This window comes from Rhinatrema bivittatum, chromosome 1 (genome assembly GCF_901001135.1).
Source record: "Rhinatrema bivittatum chromosome 1, aRhiBiv1.1, whole genome shotgun sequence".
Classification (NCBI taxonomy): domain Eukaryota; kingdom Metazoa; phylum Chordata; class Amphibia; order Gymnophiona; family Rhinatrematidae; genus Rhinatrema; species Rhinatrema bivittatum.
Genome location: NC_042615.1, coordinates 530,420,456 through 530,441,588, shown reverse-complemented (window position 1 = coordinate 530,441,588; position 21,133 = coordinate 530,420,456). Strand labels below are relative to the sequence as shown.

The following is a 21,133-nucleotide window of genomic DNA, read 5'->3' as shown; positions in this document are numbered from 1 at the left end:
ATCTTCCCTAAAATAGTTTCTAATTATTCTACATGGTCAGCAGATGAACCATGAACATATAGGGCTCCCACCTCGTCCCATTCTTTCCTAAATAAAACCAAATCAATCTCACCCCTTGTGGTACGATTAATATCTTTCACCAAATCCTTCCCTAGGGCATTCACTCTTGTGAAGGTAAATAAAATCATATAATGGTCAGACTAAATTACTTCATCTACCTATATATCCCTTATTAATTCTTGTGTATCAAATTCTGAGAAAACCAACAAGAGGTCCAAAATATGGCCCCCTCGATGTGTTGGGCTGGAAATTAACTACAATAGCCAGCAGTTTGCATAACATAAAAAAATCCTTAACTGGGCCTTCATCTCCATTATCAATTCTCACATTAAAATCTTTTATCACTAACAATCTAGGGTAAATTAAGTGCAGCATGGCAATAAAATCCACCATGTCTGCTATCGACATCCCTTCAAGTTCTGGGTGTCTATATATTAACTCAACTGCCTATTCTCCTAAGGGCAATTGCTAGATGCAATTCAAATGCCCTCAGAACTGGCAGTAGTTACATGTGCTGAGCACAGCAAGGAAGAATCAGATGCAATCAAGGGCAACAACTTAGGAGATCAGGTAGCTAAATATGCGGCCGTGAAAGATTATACTGTGGAAGATGCTGGACGCCAGCTAATGTTTCAGAAACTGTGTAGTGTCAATGTAGACTTTAATTTTGACAATTTGGTTCTTTGGCAAGCTCAGGATAAGGATAAGGACTAAAGAAGGGGCCACAGTAAAAATTAAAAGGCAGGATAAATTTTGGTTTTGCCCAAATGGTGAGGTAGTGGCCCCCCCCTATTTATTTTTGTTTAATTCTTTTTCAAAAATTTCAATTATAAGTCAAACCGACATTTACAAAGTATTGGACAGCCAATAGATAAGAAAAAATAGAATATAATACATAAGGAAAAATGCTTTGAGGGGAATGAACTCAAAAAAGAAAAAAAATGATTAAGGAAATATTAGCTCTCAAATTTTTTTTAACAATCTGCTGTTATCATAGGCACAGAGGAAAGACTAATCTAAGAGGGAACGGACAAGGATCTCTCTCTATTTGACAAAAGGCCCTTCAACTGATCAGGATTGAAAAAAAGGAATTTGAGTGAACCAAATTTAACAATACATTTACAAGGAAATTGAAGAAGAAAAGGTGCACCTCTTTCAATAACTTGTGGTTTTTTATTAAAAAAATCTTTCCATCTCAATTGGGTCACCTTAGCGACATCAGGAAATAGTGCCAGTTGGTGGCCCAGGAAATGTTTATCAGAAGCATGAAAAAACATTTTTCTAGTCCATATATGATCAGGCTCCAAAGCATATACAAGTAAAATAGCAAAATTTTGTATTACAACCTAAGAATCTTTAACAATAGCTATTAAATTATATACCAAGTTAACATTAGATTTTAAAGGAGGACCTTTGGACAAAGAAACTGTTTCAATGATAAATAAAAGGCCTTAGTAATCAGTGGAATTTAAACCTGAGGTACTTTAAGAAACTCTATATAGAATTTTCTAAGCAATTCAATAGACTTAAGACAATTAATTATTCTCAATTTTAATTTCTTAGAGCTATTTTCTAAAGCTTCTAATCTATGTTGAAAAAGGTGTTGACCCTTTATCAAATCCACATCACATTTTGGCAAAGCTTCACACTGCTTTTCTAAATGAGAAATATGATCTGAGAATATCTAAAATTACTGCCTCTCTCATTGGTTCCTGAACCAATTGCTCCATAAAACTGTCATTTTTTCCATCCAGGAACTTTGTCTCTCTAGCATGCCCTGATGTTTCACTTACCCACAAGGGAGGGTGCGGTCAACAAATCTATTTAAATAAAATACATAAATACCCATAAAGATTCAATTATGCATTTAGAGGTAGATCTTTAAAAAGTACGCCGGATTTTATAAGATACGCGCGTAACCACGCATATCTTATAAAATCCGGGGTCGACGCGCACAAGGCTGCGCAAAATCAGCAGCCTGTGCTCGCCGAGCCACGCAGCCTGCCTCTGTTCCCACCGAGGCCTCTCCGAAATTGGAGCGGCCTCGGAGGGAACTTTCCTTCCGCGTCCCCCACCTTCCCCTCCCTTCCCCTACCTAACCCACCCCCCGGCCCTACCTAAATCCCCCCCCTACCTTTACTGGGCAACTTGCGCGCGCCGCCTTGCATCCCCCGGCACAGGCCGCAGTGCCGGGGACTCGGGACCGCCCTCCCGGCCCACCCACGAACCGTCGCCACGCCCCGGACACGCCCCCTCCCGCCCCTTTTACGAAGCCCCGGGAATTATATGCGTCCCGGGGCTTTGCGTGCACCGACCTATGCAAAATAGGCGCGCCGGCGCACAGGGCTTTTAAAATCTAGCCCTTAGTCTCATACAGGATCTTTATCCTGTTGGACTCTAGGCCATCCCGGACATAAAGCGCCACCCTGCCACCAAGATGCTCCTCTCTGTCTTTGCGATATAATTTGTACCCCGGTATGGCACTATCCCATTGGTTATCCTCTTTCCACCATGTCTCTGAGATGCCAATTAAGTCTATGAAATCATTCACTGCTATACACTCTAATTTTCCCATCTTACTCTTTAGACTTCTTGCATTAGCATACAAACATTTCAAAGTGTGTTTTTTGTTTGAATTTACATTTTGCTTTTCAGTTGACAGGGATAAATTGGAATCTTTTAGCTCAGGTGTGTTTTCTAATTTTAGGCACTTGAACTACTTTTCTTATTATTGGAACCTCTCTGTTGGGATGCCCTAATTCTAATGCTTCATTAGTATCCTTTGAGTATACATCCCTCCAAATCATATGCTGCTGAGCGACTGTCGGCTTTCTCCTTTGTTCTAGTTTGATAGAGCAGCCTACTGAGTGTGCGCAAACAGGTGATTTCGTTTTTCTGAAAAATTTTTGGTGAAAATTTTCTGGCCTTCAGATAGAGGTAGCCCTTTCAGGAATTTTTAATGTTGCATTCTGTTGTGAAATTAGGACACTCTACATGGGTACATCTCTCACACTGTAAGAAAGCCTACAGTGCTGAGTTAACAGGAAGCACCTAATCATTGACTTTGTGTCTCTGGGTCTTTGGCACCGCTTAGAGACATATTCTGGCCCTACAGCAACATGGTAGTGCTGCTTCTCCTGATTTATCTGCATTTCACGGTAACATGGCCACATCTCGGCCCACATGTGCAGACTTACCTGGCCTATACTAAGACACTGCAGGAGTCTCTAAATCTTTCAGACTGCTGGCGATGCTACCATTTGAAGTCGGATGGCCGTGGATTTGCTCCATTTTCTTTTAATGAATCCTCCATCCTTAACAGAGACACCTATCTTGCACCCACTGCTGTCTCTCTCACCCATTCTAATCCTTATGCCTTGCCTCTGCATACCAAAAAGGCAAGTTAATGTTTTCAACCTGAGAATGCTACTCTGGGCAAACTGTACTGACATAATGACAGTAACAACAAGGAAGGGTCTTACTGTATGGTGAAATACTGCTTGTCTACACGATGGAATTTTTTTATATGTGCATTGATCATGACCTAAACATGCTGTCCATTTGTATAAGGTTAACAACAAAATGGTGGCCCTTCCTGGAGGACATCCTTTGTATTGTGGGGACTATTGACACAAGTATCCCATCTATCCTCCTTGCTTTAACAGGACGCTGCCCCATTGTGATTATGATGATTCAGTATATTCCATTCACCAGTTGTGCCCTATGGAAGCTGAAAACCCCATCCAAAGGACATATTCTACCGGTTATGGGCGCAATCTCTGATGTGCTGGTAATTACACTCATGATGAGTATACCCCTTCCCCCATGTCCTGCTTGCCAAGGCTTACATCAAAGCACAGGGCTGCTCAGTGTTGGGCCTCCCTGTTGCCACCGTGGGAAACATCGCCAAAATTTATTTTGCCACTTCTGATGTAAGAGTAAATGAGAGAAAGTTATCTGTTTATAACATTTCAGGACTGTGGTTCTTTGCACCCTAGTGCAACTATTTCCTTTAATACTACTGCTCAATTTTCCTTTGGATATGTTGTCCCTCTGTTTTCCCTGAACAAGCATCATCGGAACTGGCTTACTTCTAAGAGAAGACTGAGGGCTTTATTGAACTTTCAATTGGACTTTCAATTGGACAATGACCACTTTCATCACATTTTAAGGACCTTTTTTTCTGGTTTAGGAGTTTGTGAACTTGAAAATACTTTAAAAATATTTCTGCCACTGTGGAAGTCACTATGAATGAGACAATGAAAATTGTAGGATTAATTTAAAAGAAATCAATTCTCTTGAAGTAGTTTTAGATAATCGTATGGCTTTCGATATGTTACTTGCTGACAAAGGAGGGGGTCTGTCAATTTTTTAACTCTTCTTGGTGCTCCTATGTTAATAATGATGAAAGCATTAGAAATCACATGCAGGCAAGAGATTCTTTGCTATCATGTTTAACCCACTTTGCTGTCACCGAGAACCCCTCCTGGGACATTTTAGATTTAGGTAGAATATTGGGAACTTGCGTTCAAAGGTTACTAATGATGCGTATATTTTTTCTCATCGTACTGCTTCTGACATTTCCAGGTATCTGGACAGCAGCCTGCCGATGTCGAGATGGCGCAGTATTCGACCTTCTTCCGACTTCTTCAAACCTTCCATGGTTGGCAAGGATATGGTTTGGTTGAGGTGGAAGTGTGAGACAACTTTGGGTAAGAAGGAAGGAACCGTGCGAAGATGGATAGCCTCTGGAGTGATTCTGAGAAACGGATCACGGCAGGACAGCACTTGTAGCTCTGAGATGCGGCATGCGGAGCATACGGCCAGCAGGAACACCATCTTCAAGGTTAACAAACGGAGGGACAGGCCTCGAAGGGGTCTGAAGGCGGGTCCCGCTAGAAATTCCAAAACTAGGTTGAGGTTCCACAGGGGCACTGGCCACTTCAGTGGCGGGCGAATGTGTTTGACTCCTTTCAGAAAGCGTGAAACGTCTGGGTGTGTGGCAATGCTGTTGCCATCACTCCTGGGACCGTAACAGGATAGCGCTGCCACCTGAACCTTGATTTGAGGGACAGACCCTTCTGAAGTCCATCTTGCAGGAAATCCAAAATGTTGACTACCCATCCTAGGCTTTCCAGAAGAGATATAACTCTGTTGGTTGCCTGCTGGCTCTCCTCCGGTGACTTTGCCCTGATCAGCCAACTATGGCGTCTACCCTAGGGCACGCCAGCAGCTCCTTGGTTGCCGGGTCCAGGGGGTACATGCCAGACAAGGCCCGACCCACTTTGAATGAGGCCTCCGGCGCATTCCATTCCAGATCAATTAGCTGTTGTGCTGCTTGTAGGAGGGGAAAATGGTGAGTCGTTTGGCGCAGGCCCTCTAGCAGAGGGTTCATTCTAGGTTCCCCTGGGGTGCCTTGGCCCAGGATAGCCAGCTCCGACAGGCATTGAGAGACCAGGTCTGGGAGATCCTCTTTAAGAAAGAAGCGTCTCATGGTTCGATACGGTTCTATCCCCGAGGGAAGCTTTCCCTTCTCGGGGGGCTCGCCCTCTTCCTCAGAACAATCCGAATCCCCATAAGTGGGGCTTCCGGGTGGCGAGTGGCCGTGCCTAGGTCTTGAGGGTCCAGGGGTGGGGTCCTCCGGTACGTATGGGTCTGTTCGGGGATCAGACTGCATCTTGACAAAACATGAATCCCCTTGAATAATTCCACCCAGGAGAGCGAAGCAGGTTCTAGCCTTAGGGGCACCTGGTCTCTCGGGTTCCCTGGCTGCTCACCGTTGTCTGCTAGGTCCGCGGTGTTCCCTGAGGAACTGGCAAGTATGCTGAGCTGGGACCGGCTCTGGCCTGGAACTCCCAGGGCCTCCTCGCATTGGGCACATAGGGAGTCTGCTTCCTCGCTCTGTGTGGCTCTGAGGTTGCATGCTGAGCAGAGGCCTAGAGCTCTTATGCCTGATTCTGGAGGTGCCGGCTCTGCAGACGCATGGGCTCTCCTACGCTCCATCTCATCTGTTATCTCTATGCGGTGCGCTCCCAGCCGGAATATGCGCCTTGTAGTATGCGCGAAAGATGTGCGCCTACTAATATGCACGTATCACCGTGCGCCTATCTACGTGCGCCAATCAACGTGCGCCGATGACGTGCGCCGATGAACGTGCGCCTATCAACGTGCACGTAGCATCGTGCGCTTAGCAGCGTGCGCCTATCCACGTGCGCGTAGCAACGTGCGCCTATCAACGTGCTCCTATCAATGTGGGCTTAGCAGCGTGTGCCTATCAACGTAGGCTTGGCAGCGTGTGCGTATCAACGTAGGCTTGGCAGCGTGCGCCTATCAAGGGGTCTTCAATGTGCGCCATTATCAGATATGCGCCCAATTATTTTTCGGGCGCCCATCATTTGCCCCCGTGGCCTGAGCGCTAGAGCGAGGCGACGAACCAGGGAAATGGTGACGGCGAGCAGGCAGGTAAAATGGCGACCTCCTTGGCGGGCTGCCACGCAGGCAGACCCCCCGCTAATCCTCGCTTCCTCGGAGACCCACAAGTAAAGATGTACGCCTTACCTTGTCTCCGGCGCTTCCCGGCTGCGACCCGGGCGGTCTCCGGCTGCAGGGGGAGAGGGTGATTACCGTCACCGCCGCGCTCGAGGAAATGCACCCGCTGCCTCTAGGCCGCGCCCGAACTCGTCTCGCTCGGGGGCCAAGTCCGCACCAGGACCGAGGCTGCCTCTGTGCCGCGCCCGAGCCCTTCTCACTCGGGGGGTAGGTCCCTGCCGCGAATCGGCCACCGGACCGAGGCTCTTACCTCCGAGGGACCACGGAAATCACCTCGGGAAACTCAACTGGGGGAGGGACCGAATGGTCGGGGCTCGTCTTCAGGTAGGCTTCTTCTATGAATTTAGTCGTTAGAGTTTGGAAAAACGCTCAGCGAGCATGAGGTAGCTCCAAACTGCTTTGGAGACGGAAATTACTGAGTTGCTGCACTTCCTGCGGGGGTATATGTACCCCTTGCTGACGTCAGATCCGTCTCCAACTGCTAGCACGAGCACACTATACCCACTTGTTTTGAGTCCATCTGCTATACGCTAGGAAAATTAAGATTTAAAGCTATTAATTATTAAGAAGGACCAGCCTTCTCTGAACTCTCTGTGAAGCATGGAGTACACAGATAATGATATTTCTATTGAACTCTGCAAAGGCAGATAATGATCTGAAATCCCTGGATTACTCAGCCCCAGGTAATGAACAGTGGCCAACATGACAGTACTTTTAGCAGGGTTAAAAAGGAAAATCCCAGAGGCATGTTCAGGTCGGGGGGGGAGGGGGTGTAAAAGAGTAAGCATGCATTTGATTTTCACCCAGACAAATAGCAGGCACAAAGTATGTAACTGCTTTTAGTGTGCGATATTTTATAGCTGCTCATTTTTCAAGGGAATCTACTTGGATAGCTGCTCTTTGAAAACACATGGCAAATCTGGGGTATTCAAAACTGTCCCTGTAAGTGTTTTGGTTTGGTTCCAGCTTGGGTTCAGTTGTGAATGGAAGTATTCCAGTTTTAATCTGGATCAGTTCAGGTTCACATGCGGAAATTAAAAAATACAGTAAATTTTAATGATGATTTAGAAAGTGGGACAGAGAAAGCTATCAAGTTGAAATTGTTACAACTAGTGTCCGCCATAAGTATTATGAAAGATGCATAAACCCCCAAAAATTCTTATAAGTGCTTAGTAAAACATTTGTGCCTTAAAGAAGCTTTTAGTTCAATCTTTGCCTGATGCTACCCAGATCATGAAGAGATCAGAGTACAGAATCCTGGCCTGGAAAACACCCAAAATGTAAATTCTCTCAGATAGTTTTTTTTATGTGCTCATTCTGATTCCTTCTACTTCTGGAGCCAGTGAATGTACCACAAATATATTTTAAGTCAGACCCTTAATCTGAATTGGTGACCTGCATTTTTTTTCAGATCTGCTCTGATTCAGGTTCTATTCCAATTAAAATAAAGATTCAGTCTGGGTTTTGGTTCAAGTTCAGGTGTGATTTGACTCCCTGATTCCAACAATGCACCTGGCTGAGTTTTACACATACAGCTCACAATCCGTGCCTTAAAAAACACTTGGCATTTAAATGATGCCACCCATTTTCGACACAAGTACAATGAATCTCTTCCCTGAGCAACTTACAATAATCTGAATGGGTACCTGAGATAATGAGAGATAAAGTAAAATGACCAAGTGGCAGATGCAGTGGCAGGACATGAAATCAGGTTTTTCTGATTCCAAGTTCATTATGCTGACCACTAGTCCTCTAACCCTCCTTTAAAAAAGAGTTTCTTGTCCTTGTCGGATCTTTGCTTTTAATAGCATCGGTGCAAAACACTAGGCAGGCATTTTAACCTTAAATTACCCATATATTTATAACCAGAAATTGTAATTACTGGTTCTGTTGTTTATCAAAAATAATAAAAATAACATGTTAAAAAAAGAAGCATGCTAACTGTGAGACTTACAGAAGCCAGTCCACGGCTATGATGAGAGTAACCTCTTCAGCAGGGAGTCCAACGGCACTCAGTACGATCACCATGGTAACCAGGCCTGCCTGGGGCACGCCTGCTGCGCCAACACTGGCCGCTGTTGCTGTTACACTAAATCCATAAAGGATGACAGAAAACAAAGAGAAACAAAAAGTCAAGTTTCCTGCTTTTTTTCAAATATAGCAAATATACTATCAATTAAATAAAAATCCATTGATGCCAATATTTAGTAGGTCATTTAGTGGACAAGTAATCCAGCTACATTTAGGGGTGGATTTTAAAAGGGTTACGCGAGCGCGTACTTTTGTTCGCGCACCTGGCGCGGATATTGTAAAATCCGGGGTCGGCGCGCGCAAGGCTGCGCAAAATTGGCAGCCTTCACGCGCCGAGCCGCACAGCCTGCCTCCGTTCCCTCCGAGGCCGCTCCGAAATCGGAGCAGCCTCGGAGTGAACTTTCTTTCCGGCTCCCCCCACCTTCCCTTTCCTTCCCCTAACTAACCCGCCCCCGGCCCTAACTAATTTCCCCCCCCCCCACCTTTATTGCAAAAGTTACGCCTGCCCAAGGCAGGCGTAACTTGCGCGTGCCGGGCCGGCGCACCATGTTCCGGTCCGGCCCCGCAACGCCCCCGATGATGCGCAGGCCGCGACACCCCCCCCCCCCCCAAGGAAAGCCCCGGGACTTACGCGAGTCCTGGGATTTACGTGAGTCCCGGGGCTTTGCGCGTGCCGGCAGCCTATGCAACATAGTCTCGGCGCGCGCAGGAGGAGCTTGGGGTAGGTTTTCGGGGGGTACGTGCGTATCTTATGCGTGTACCCCTTTGAAAATCTGCCCCATAATATAGCAAAATGTTACAGGTCAGCAGGATGTTAGTCCTCACATATGGGTGACATCACAAGATGGAGCCCAATCACGGAACACTTTTGTCAAAGTTTCCAGAACTTTGACTGGCACCTACTGGGCATGTCCAGGATGGCATAACCCTGCAACCAGCAGGGGTCCCCCTTCAGTCTTGTTTGAAAGCTAAAGTAAGTGCCAAAAATAAAAATAAGAAAACGTAACGAACCCAACACCGCGGGGTGGCGGGTGGGTTTCCTGAGGACTAACATCCTGCTGACCTGTGAGAACACCTGTTACAGGTAAGCAACATTTTGCTTTCTCACAGGTCATGCAGGATGGTAGTCCTCACATATGGGTGAGTACCGAGCTGAGGATGTCCGAATATGCACCAAATGTACCCAAAGACATGCAACACGCATAACAACTGGGGTGGAATTTGGTAGAGGGCATCCAGAACACTAACAGGCAGGCGGAAGGGTGTTGGTACATCAAGTTGCAAAAAGGTTGCGCAAGACAGATTGGCCAAAGATGGAATCTTGTCTTCCAGCCTTGTCTAGACAATAATGGGCTGTAAAGGTATGGAGAGAACTCCGGGTAGCAGCCCTACAAATATCAGTAAGCGGCACCGAGCGAAGGTGCGCTACAGACATTGCCATGGCCCTGACCGAGTGTGCTTTAACAAGGTCCTGAAGTGGAATGCCTGTTTGCTGATAGCAAAAAGAAATGCAGTCCGCTAGCCAGGAGGAGAGAGTCTGCTTACCCACAGGTTGACCCAATCTGATGGAAGCAAAGGAAACAAACAATTGAGTACTTTGCCTATGGGCAGCTGTACGGTCTAGGTAGAATGCTAGAGCCCGTTTGCAGTCGAGGGTATGCAGAGCCTGCTCTCCTGGATTGGAATGGGGCCTGGAAAAGAAGGTGGGTAGTATGATGGATTGATTAATGTGAAACTCCGATACTACCTTAGGCAAGAACCTAGGGTGAGTGTGGAGTACCGCCTGGTCCTGCAGACGTTTAGTGTAAGGCGGATAGATAACTAGGGCCTGTAACTCACTAACTCTGCGAGCAGATGTTATTGCCAAAAGGAATAACACTTTCCATGTGAGAAAGCAAAGATGACAGGATTGGAGAGGCTCGTAAGGTGGTTTCATGAGCCGACCCAAAACCAGATTGAGGTCCCAAGAAGGGGCGGGAGGACGCAGTGGAGGCTTGAGGTGAAGTAAGCCTTTCAGAAAACGTGTTACGAGGGGTTGTACCGAAATAGGAACGACCCCGACACCTTTATGGAAGGCAGCCACCGCACTGAAATGCATTCTGATGGAGGAAGTTTTTAGACCTGATTCTGACAAGTGCCCGAGATAGTCTAGAAACTTTGTGGTGGAACAGGTAAAGGGATCAAGGGACTGAGAAGAACACCTTGGCTTAAACCTGTTCCATTTGCCAAGATAAGATTTTCTCGTGGAAGGCTTCCATGAAGCAATCAGGACACGGGAAACTGGCTCCGAAAGGTTGCAGGATTAACCTTTCAACAGGCCATCAGGGATAAGGCCTAAAGATTGGGGTGGCATAGGCATCCGTTGTTCTGCATGATCAGAAGCGGGTCTTTCCCCAGGGGAATGTGCCTGCGAATGGAGAGGTCCTGAAGAATCGGAAACCACACTTGACGTGGCCAGTGAGGTGCTATCAGGATCATGAGAGCATATCTGATTGCTCGTAGCTCCAGAAAATTGATCTGGTATTTGACTTCCTGTGGAGACCAAGACTCTTGAGTTTGTAAATTGGCAACATGTGCTCCCCAAGCGATGTTGGAGGCATCTGTTGTAAGAGTTATTTGAGGGTCTGGAGCTTGAAAAGTCCGGCCTTGAAGGAGATTGGCCTGATTCTTGCACAAAGCTAGAGATAGACGAAGTGGGTTGGTTATTATTTATTATTTAGCATTTTTATATACCGATTTTCCAGTAACAGAATTACTAATCAAGTCGGTTTACATTTTAACAATAACCTTGACAAAAAGTTGTCTTACAGTAAACAGGATGATAGAACTTGGATACAAATAACTGGGGATAACGATATAAAGTAAACAGTTATGGGGCCTAATGTAGGCTAAATTTAGGAAAGATGTTAGGTTAAAAACTTGGGTTTTAAGATTGGACTGCATAGAGATAAATAGCAAGAGCGTTCTCTTGGAAGGGTTACCAATGGAAAGGAATCATTGGTTGGAGTACTAATAGAATGTTAAAGTTAGGAGAAAGCTTGGTTGAACAACCAGGTCTTGAGTCTTTTTTTAAATGTGATAGGGCATTGTACTAGTCTGAGGTCAGATGGAAGAGAGTTCCAAAGTTTGGGTCCGGCTGTGGAGAAAGCTCTTTTACTTAATGCTGACTTAATCGGTGGGGTCTGCAGATTGTCTCTATATGCTTGTCTCATTGGTCTGGCGGAGGTGCGAGGTTGCAGAGGGATCTTGAGCTCGAGTGGGGCGATGTTATGTATTGCTTTGTGGATTGATGAGAGGGCTTTGAAAAGAATTCTGAATTTGATAGGAAGCCAATGTAAGTTCTTTAAGATTGGTGTTATGTGTTCTCTTTTGTTTGTTTTGGTTATAATCCTTGCTGTAGCGTTTTGCAACAACTGTAGTGGTTTTGTGGAGTTAGCGGGGAGGCCGAGTAGTAGACAATTGCAGTAGTCCATTTTAGTGAGAATGATTGCTTGTAGAACTGATCGGAAATCATGGAAATGAAGTAGGGGTCTCAATCTTTTTAAGACTTGAAGTTTGAAAAATCCATCTTTTACGATGTTGTTGATGAAGGATTTGTAGTTCATTTGGTTGTCTAGAATGACTCCCAGGTTTCTGACTTGGGGGGATAGTATTACTTGGGAGGCAAGGTTTGTGATGGGAAGTGTGTGGTTTCCATCTTGGGAAATGAGTAGGTACTCTGTCTTGTTTTGATTAAGAATCAAATTGAGACTTGTCAGCAGGTTGTTGATGGCTTGTAGGCAGGAGTTCCAGTAGTCCAGTGTTTTTTGAAGTGAATCCGTAATTGGGATCAGAATCTGAACATCGTCTGCGTATAAGTAGTGGATTAGATTTAGCTTGAGGAGGAGCTGGCAGAGTGGGAGCAAGTATATGTTGAATAAAGTTGGAGATAGTGAAGAGCCTTGTGGGACTCCCAAGTTGCAATTGATTGGTTGAGATTCCTCCTTGTTGATCTTAACCTTATAATGCCTGTTCTGAAGGAAAGATTTGAACCAACTGAGTGCGACGCCTTTGATGCCAATGTCAGATAGACGATCTACCAGAGTATTATGATTAACCGTGTCAAAAGCTGCTGTAAGGTCTAGGAGGATGAGTAGACAGGGTTGGTTTTTTTTCGAGGTTTAGTAGGATGGTGTCCGTTAATGAGATAAGAAGAGCTTCTGTGTTACGGGATTGGCGGAAACCGAATTGTGAAGAGGACAGAATGTTGTTGTTGTTGTTCAAGTATTCTGATAGTTGTTTATTTACAATTCTTTCCAGGATTTTTGCGATGAAGGGCAGATTTGCTATTGGACAGAAATTAGCCGGGATATCTGGAGAGAGATTTGGTTTTTTTTAGGAGTGGTTTTATGATGGCCAGTTTGAGAGGGTCAGGAACTAGCCCTTGAGATAGGGAGCAGTTGATAATCTGGGCGATGGGTTTGGAGATGGTTTTAGAGCAGGTGATGAGGAGGTTGGTTGGGATGGCGTCCTGAGGATGAGAAGCTGGTTTAAGTTTTTTTAGAATGTTTTCGATCTCTAAAGATGAAGTCAGCTCAAATTCCCCAAGGCTTGTCTTTGGTTGCGATGTGACAGCTGGGGGTATTGCAGGCATAGTATCTTTGTTTTCCTTGGCGGGAGGCAAAAGGTACGGGATCTTGTTCTTGAAGTAGGTGGCAAGTTCCTCTGCTTTACTTGCCGCTTTATCATCTGGTATAGACGTCATGGGAGGATTGGTGAGGGACGACACTAAAGAGAAAAGCGCCTTAGAATCAAAGAGGAAGTGATGGGTTTTTTGTGAGTAAAAGTCTCTTTTTGCTTGGAGAATGGAGATTCTGTAATGGTGCATCATGGATTTAAAAGCTGTGAGGTTGGTAGTTGATGGGTTTTTGCGCCAAAGATGTTCTCTTTTTCTGAGTTCCTGTTTTGCGGATTTTAGTTTTGATGTGTACCACGGTTTTGTGTCATCTTTATTTGCTTGAGAGACTTTGGTGATGATTGGGCAGGTGGTGTCGGCCACTTTTTTGGTGATGTTAGTCCAGGAGACTGCGGCTGAGTTCGCGCCCTTGAGGTCTAAATGGTTAAGTTCTACAGAGAGGCTTTTACTGAGAATTTCCTGGCTGCAGAGCTTCCTGAATTGGACCGTGGTGTTCTGCTTTTTCAGGGAGGTAGGTTGTTGCATCTTTAGACAACAACCTGATTATGGTGGACAACCTGATTACAGTGGACAACAGCTGATTATGGACAACATAATCAGCTGTTGTAATAATCAGCTGTTGTTATGGACAACATAACATAATCAATCATAATCAGCTGTTGTTATGGACAACATAATCAGCTGATTATGGTGGACAACCTGATTACAGTGGACAACAGCTGATAATGGTTGAGATGACTGAACCCACTGTGACCTTAGAGTCCACTGTAGGAGCCTCATGGCGAGACGAGCCATGGGAGTGACATGTACTGAGGACGCCATGTGTCCTAGCAAGACCAGAACATGACGTACAGTGGAGGGCTGTTGAGACTGCAGCTGATGGGCGAGAGAGGAGATGATGAGAGCTCGTTCTCGAGGAAGAAATGCCTTTGCCTTGAGCGTGTCCAAGTCTGCTCCTATGAACGACAGGGTTTGCGATGGGACCAAATTGGACTTTGGATAATGATGAGAAACCTTAGCGAGATCAGGGTGTGCAAGGTGAGACGTAGGAATGTCAAAACAGCTTGCTGTGTGGGAGCCCTGATCAACCAATCGTCGAGATAGGGGTAGACGTGGATACCTTGAGTTCTGAGGAACGCTGCTACTACAACGAGGCACTGGGTGAAGACTCGTGGAGCAGAGGCTAGGCCGAATGGTAGTACTCGATATTGGTAGAAATTTCTGATGAGACTGAGTTATTGTGATATGTGTATAAGCGTCCTGGAGGTCTAGAGAGCAGAGCCAGTCTCCCATTTGTAGAAGGGGGAGGAGGGAACCCAAGGTCACCATCTTGAACTTTTCTCTTTGGAGGAATTTGTTTAAGGCCCGAAGATCTAGTATTGGGCGTATGCCACCTGACCTTGTTGGAATTAGAAAATACCGAGAGTAGAATCTGAGGCCCTGTTGGGAGTAGGGCACTGGTTCTATCACTCTGGACTGGAGGAGGAGGGAAATCTCCTGTTCCAGGAGTGGTGAATGGTCTGATGTTCCCCACGTCAGTCGAGGTGGGGAGTCCGGTGGAACTGCAAGAAAGTTGAGATGATAAGCTTGAGTTATTATGGTGAGTACCCACTGGTCTGTGGTGACTGAGTGCCAGATGTGGCTGAAGTGGCACAATCGGCATCCCACTAGTACATGGTTTAGTGGAATCTGAATGCTGCTCTCTAGGAAAATGTCAAAAACCAGATGCTGGACCTGGTTGAGGAGTTGTTTGCGGCTTATGCCTGTGAGGTTGCCTGGACTGGCCTTTCTGATGAGGCTTAGTAGAGTGACCTTTGGACGGAGGAGGATAAGATTTCCTTTGGCGGTAAAAGGATTTCTTAGGCTCCTTTCTGAATGTTTGCTTAGCAGGATATTCAGAAGTTAGCAAGGAGAGTTGGCGAAGAGTCTCATGGTGATCCTTGAGTTGCGCCACTGTTTTTTGTATTTGCTCATCAAAAAGATTATCTCCAGTGCAAGGCAAATCAGATAGTCTATCCTGGACCTCAGGCCATAGGTCGGACGACTTTAGCCAGGCCCAACACCTTGCAGAAATGGCTTTTGCTGAAACCTTGGAAGCGGTGTCAAAAACGTCATAGGCAGATCTCTTCTCATGCTTGCCCGCTTCTAAACCCTTTTGAGCTAGGGCGTGTAATTGGTCTTGAGACTGTTGAGGTAGGGACTCAGCAAAGTCCTGTATTTGTTTAAACATGACCCTGTTGTATGGGTCATATAAAGTTGATAAGAAGCTATGCGGGATATAAGCATAGCCCCTTGAGAGATACGATGACCTATAGCATCCAGGAATTTTTGTTCCTTTCCTGGAGGATAGGAAGAATGAGGCTTGGATCTTCGGGCTTTCTTTTGGGCTGACAACAACAACCACTGAATGGTGGTCCAATTGGGACTTCTGGAAACCAGGAGATGACTGGACTAGGTATGTAGTGTCAGCTTTCCGACTGACTGGTGCCGCAGAACCAGGATGTTCCCAATTTCTTTTGTGAAGATCCAGGAAGACATCATGGATGGGAATAGATGTTAGTTCTTTAGGAGCATCTAAAAATTGAAGAAGCTCCATCATCTGATGTCTATCATCTTCTTCTGTCTGAATGTTATTATTTGTGATAAATGTGGGTGGATCCTTGAGCTGGTGGCAGATGACCACGCCCACGGGGGAAAATCCCGAGAGGGACCACCGGTCAGGCTCAGAGTTGGGAGACAGACACACACTTAGTTCTTTTATTAAACTGTTTTAGAGAACCACCAGAGATGGCAGGGTGCATTACACAACCCGAACGGCATTACTAGATACTCGAAGTGGCCGTCTCGTGTGTTGAAGGCCGTTTTCCATTCATCGTCGCTCCGAATGCGAATAAGGTTGTAGGCCCCCTTCAGGACAAGCTTTGAAAATATCTTGGCCCCTTGCAACCGGTCAAACAGCTCCAAGATTAATGGCAAGGGGTAACTGTCTTTGATCGTGATTTCATTTAGACCTCGGTAATCGATAGATGGACGTAGGGTACCGTCTTTCTTCCCCACAAAGAAAAAGCCTGCGCCGGCTGGTGACTTTGATGGTTGGATAAAGCCCTTCTGGAGATTTTCTTCAATGTATTCTGACATTGCTTTATTCTCAATTGCTGACAGAGGGTACACCCGTCCTTTCGGTGGCTCAGCACTGGGCTTCAGTCTTATGGCACAGTCATAAGGCCTATGTGGAGGAAGAATATCAGCTGCTTCTTTGGAAAATACATCCCCGAAGGAAGCATATTAGGGCGGCAGTCCTGGCATCACTGGAGTCGTAGGCATGCAAATGATAGGCGAGATTTCCTTAAGGCACCTCTCGTGACATTCTGGGCCCCAGCGGGAGAGATCCAAGGATGCCCAGTCAAATTGGGGTTGGTGCACTTGCAACCAGGGTAACCCCAGGACGATAGGGTGCATGGCCCTTTCCAGTACAAAGAAGGAGAGTGATTCCGTATGGCGAGCTCCGGTGCGGAGAGTAACTGGTACGGTTTGGCAAGTCACGTCTCCCGGTAAGGGCTCTTCATGAATGGAGGATAAGAGTAGTGGATCTTTCAACTTGATGAGGGGAATCCTCAAGTATTCCACTAGTCATCCACCAGGGCATGAGTCTGAACCGTGACTGGTCCGTAGGTCAAGAAGACTGGGAGAGAGCGCGGAGGAGAGGGCATAGTGAGGTCTAAGAACAGTCCTCCAGCAGGACATTGTCCCGTCTGTTTTCCGGACGAATGGAGCATGTAGAGACGTCATGGCCGGGCTGATCACAGTACATGCAAAGGCTGCGCCTCTTCCGAAGTATTCTCTCTTTGGAAGTCATAGGTCCATGACCAAGTTGCATCAGTTCATCTTTATCAGCAGCAGGGATTACTGGAACCATCTGAGGTGCAGGTATATCATTAGCCTGTTTCAACCCAGGTAGGCCGGAGTTCCTTCACCTTGTCCCGGAGCCGGTGATCAGAGTGGCCAAGGCTACTAATTCGTCCAGTGAGTCAGGTGTTTCACGAGCAGCCAGCTCGTCCTTTAAACGATTATCCAGGCCTCTGAAGAAGAGAGTCTTGAGACATTTGGGGTCCCAGCAGAGCTCTGCCACAAGAGTTTTAAACTTTATGGCAAATTCAGCCAATGATCTGTTGCCTTGCTTCAATTCAACTAAAGCAGAACCGGCGACAGCAGTTTGGGCAGGGTCATCGAAAACGGATTTAAATAAGTCCATAAATCCTTCTATGTCCTGCAAAATGGGGTCCTTGTGTTCCCACAAGGTGGATGCCCAAGAAAAGGCCCCACCATCCAAGTAGGAAAGGATTAGGTAGTCTTGGAGAGAGCCGTAGGAAATAAAGATGGCTGTAAAGTAAAATGCATGCAGCACTGGTTTAAAAAGCCCTGGGTCTTCTGGATTTCTCCGGAGAAACGGATTGGAGCTGCCAGTGGTACAGCAGTCTTTAAAGTTACCTCCTGTAACTGACCTTCATGGCTGGAAGCTGTGCCTTGAAGCTTCTGTGTGTGTAGCTGATGAACACTGAAGTAAGTTTCTCCAAGGTGTCTTGCTGCTCCGAAATGCGTATGGCCTGCAAGGCATTGAGCTGTGCTGGATCCATGGAGTTAGTAATCTGTTATTATTTGTGATAATTGTGGGTGGATCCTTGGGCTGGAGGCAGATGACCATGCCCACGGGGGAAGATCCCGAGAGGGAACAACATTCTGGGATTATGATGAAATTTGGAGATTTTTTTGGAGAAGAATTCCTTTTTTGCATTGTTGATGATGTTTTTGTATTCAGTTAAGCTGGTCCGATAATTATTTAGTGTGGTAGTGTATTTGTTTTTTCTCCATTCCCTTTCTTTTTTCCTGAGCAGTCGTTTGGCAATCCTTATGTTTTCATTATACCATTGGTTCTTGTGTTTGGATTGTTGTATAGATTTAGTGATGATGGGGTTAATGGAGTCTGCCACTTTTTTTGTAATATTTATCCAAGATGAAGTTGCAGTCTCAGAATTTGTTAGGTTTATGTTGTTAAGTTCTTCTTGAAGAGATTTTTGAAGGATATCTGTGTTGAATGGTGGACGGTAGGAGATTAAATTTGGAGATGTTTTGGGAGGTTTAAAGCTGGAGTTGGCGTTTAGAGTCACTTGGATGAGGTGGTGGTCAGACCAGGGTATTTCTTTGGTTTGAATAGAGTTTGCGTGCCAGAAATCAGTGTTGATGAAGATGAGGTCGATAGTGTGGCCAGCTTTGTGAGTTGGTGATTGGATTATTTGGTTTAGATTTATAGTTGAGAGGGCATCGGTGATGGTTTGGCATGCTTTGGATTGCGAGGGTGCATTGATGTGAATTTTGAAGTCTCCAAGGATTATGATGGGTTTGTTGAGGGAGATGTTGTTCATGATATATTCTATGAATGGTGAGCAGTTTTTTTCGAGGGTTCCAGGGGGACAGTAGGCAGATCTGTAGTTTAGGTGAATCAAATAAAGCAATTTCAAATGGTGGAGATATGTTTGATGGGCGAACTTTTAGTTGAAGGGTTTTTTTTTTAGATAAGCATTAAGCCACCTCCTTTTTTGTTTTTTCTGGGAATTGAGGTGGTGTTGTAGTCTTGGTTGGATAGTTGGTTAATTAGTACGGCATCAGTTTTTTTGAGCCAGGTTTCGGTTATTGCGATGAAATCAGGTTTGGAATCGATGAGTAGGTCATTGATTAGAGGGATTTTTTTTTTATTATTGAGCGGGTGTTAAGTATGAAAGAGAGTAGTAAGTACTTTGAGAGTTGGATATTTGAATTGCTTTTGTTTGTTGGTTGTTTTAGTTTGTTGAGGGGTTTGGTTGTGTGTATCGTATGTGTTGAATGGATGTTTGGGAGGGATGTGGGTTGTTTGCTTGAAGGTGGTGTTTTTGTAATCATTTTTATTTTTGCTTGTAGGTGGCAATAAGTTGGGGCTGTGCTGAAGGGCTGCGCGAAGGGGCGCGCAAAGGGGTCTGCTCCTTTGGACGTGCTCCTTCGGCACGCTACGCGCGGCGCCTGGGGTGAGTGTGGATTTAAAATCACTCACCCGGCCCCTTCTGCGAAGTCAGGGGGTTGTCCTAGCAGCAAGTCAGGTGGTAGCGAGGAAGGAACGGAGAGGCCTTTCTGAGGCCTGACAGTAGATTAGTGACGTTGGGTGCAGGTGCGTTCGAGGGGGGTCGGTTCGCTGGGTTCTTCTGTTGGTGAGATGGTTGTGCTGCGGGGAAAGCCCCTGCGGAGTTCGTCGGCGGCTGAGAGGAGAGAGGCGTCCGATCGAGGAACCAGAGGCCGGCAGGGATTGAGGAGTCCCCGAGAGGTGGTAAGTTGTATAAAAGTCAGATAACGGCCCTCTGGTGAGTGAAGATGGAGTAGATGGAGTAGTGGCCCTGTCCCTACTTGGAAATAGGAACTGGTACTACTGCCCATAAGAGCTGTAGCTTCAATAGGGTTTGTGGCACACCCACTGTTTGGCCAGAGAGGAACAAGGAGAGACCGCTGCTCCTACCATGTGACAGGGGCCAACCAATGGCACCGGTAGCCCCTGTGACATAGTAAGGGCAAGGGCTAACGGCGCCATTTTAAATACTGGCAGCCGACGGCCCGAGTGCAGGAGATCACTCCCACACCCCCACTGGACCACCAGGGACTTTTGGCAAGTCTTGAGGGGGGTCAGGAGGGTGGGGGGTTGTAGTTAATTAACTTTAAAGGGTTGGGATGGGGTTTTTTGTTTTGTTTTGTTTCCCTACAAAGAGAACGATAAACATTTTCTGATCCGGGAAGTGGACAGAAATGGCCCTCCCGAGACCCGAAAATGAAATGGGACCAAAAAAAATGTTATGCCCTCCCCTAATTTGCTCCATAAGATGCACAGACGCCCAGGAACAGAGCCGGTTTAGCACACCATTATTATTATTATTATTTTTTTATTTTCCTGCTCTGAATCCTAGGTGCGTCTTATGGAGCGAAAAATACGGTAAATTCCACTACTTGTCTGGATAAGTTCAAATTTGTCCGTTTAAGTAGTGGTAAAGGTGGGAGGAGGTATAACTGGATAAGTGCGTGCAAATAATATACTCGCATATTTGTACTTCAAATTTTAAAAGGATACACGAGTAGATTTTACTTGCATTAATTAGATGCTTTTATCCCCATAAGTTGGCTTTTACATGCTTAAGTTAGGGGATTTTATAACATGTGTGTGGTAATGAAATAGACTAATTGGTAAAACTGATTATCAGTTCGCACAGTCCATTTTCAGCTCGTGAAGATCCACCTGACTCTTCAGCCTGAAAGTCCCCCATTTCATCCAGACCCCGTATCTAGTCATTTTTTCACTTTTAAGCTATTTTTGATCACTTACACTAGATATTAGATATGTGCATCGGGTGCCCGATCGTTTCCGCTTTCGGGTTTGTGTGGCTGCACTAACAAAAAAACATTAGTTTTTGTTATTTTTATTAGTGCGCGCTAACGGGAGGTAGCACGCACTAACGTGAGTTAGCTAACTCCTGTTAGCGTGCACTAAGCCAAAAAACGATTTTTTAACGAAAATTTGGGGAAAATGCAATCGTTTTATCGGTTTCCGGATCCATGACGATTTAGGAAATATTGTATGAATTTCCTAATCGTCAAAAAACGATTGCATATCCCTACTAGATATTGAGCACAAGTAAATATTTGTAAGTAAAAGACTTACGCAACTCGCTCTGGGGCCGATGCAATACAGTGTGCTCAGCCGAGCGCACTGTTTAACCCGCAGTCAGACGCGGGATAAATAGGTGCTAA

General features: G+C 45.7%; 1 protein-coding gene across 4 annotated transcripts in view; it reads right to left on the bottom strand.

Annotated features, from left to right (window-relative positions):
- Nucleotides 1–21,133, bottom strand: part of SLC1A1 (solute carrier family 1 member 1) — an 805,722-nt gene that overhangs the window by 164,429 nt on the left and 620,160 nt on the right. For all 4 annotated transcript variants that reach the window (XM_029613486.1, XM_029613471.1, XM_029613480.1 and 1 more), the window contains exon 11: nucleotides 8,564–8,698. In XM_029613486.1, coding sequence (XP_029469346.1) covers nucleotides 8,564–8,698 — 135 coding nt within the window. The remainder of the gene's footprint in view (nucleotides 1–8,563; nucleotides 8,699–21,133) is intronic.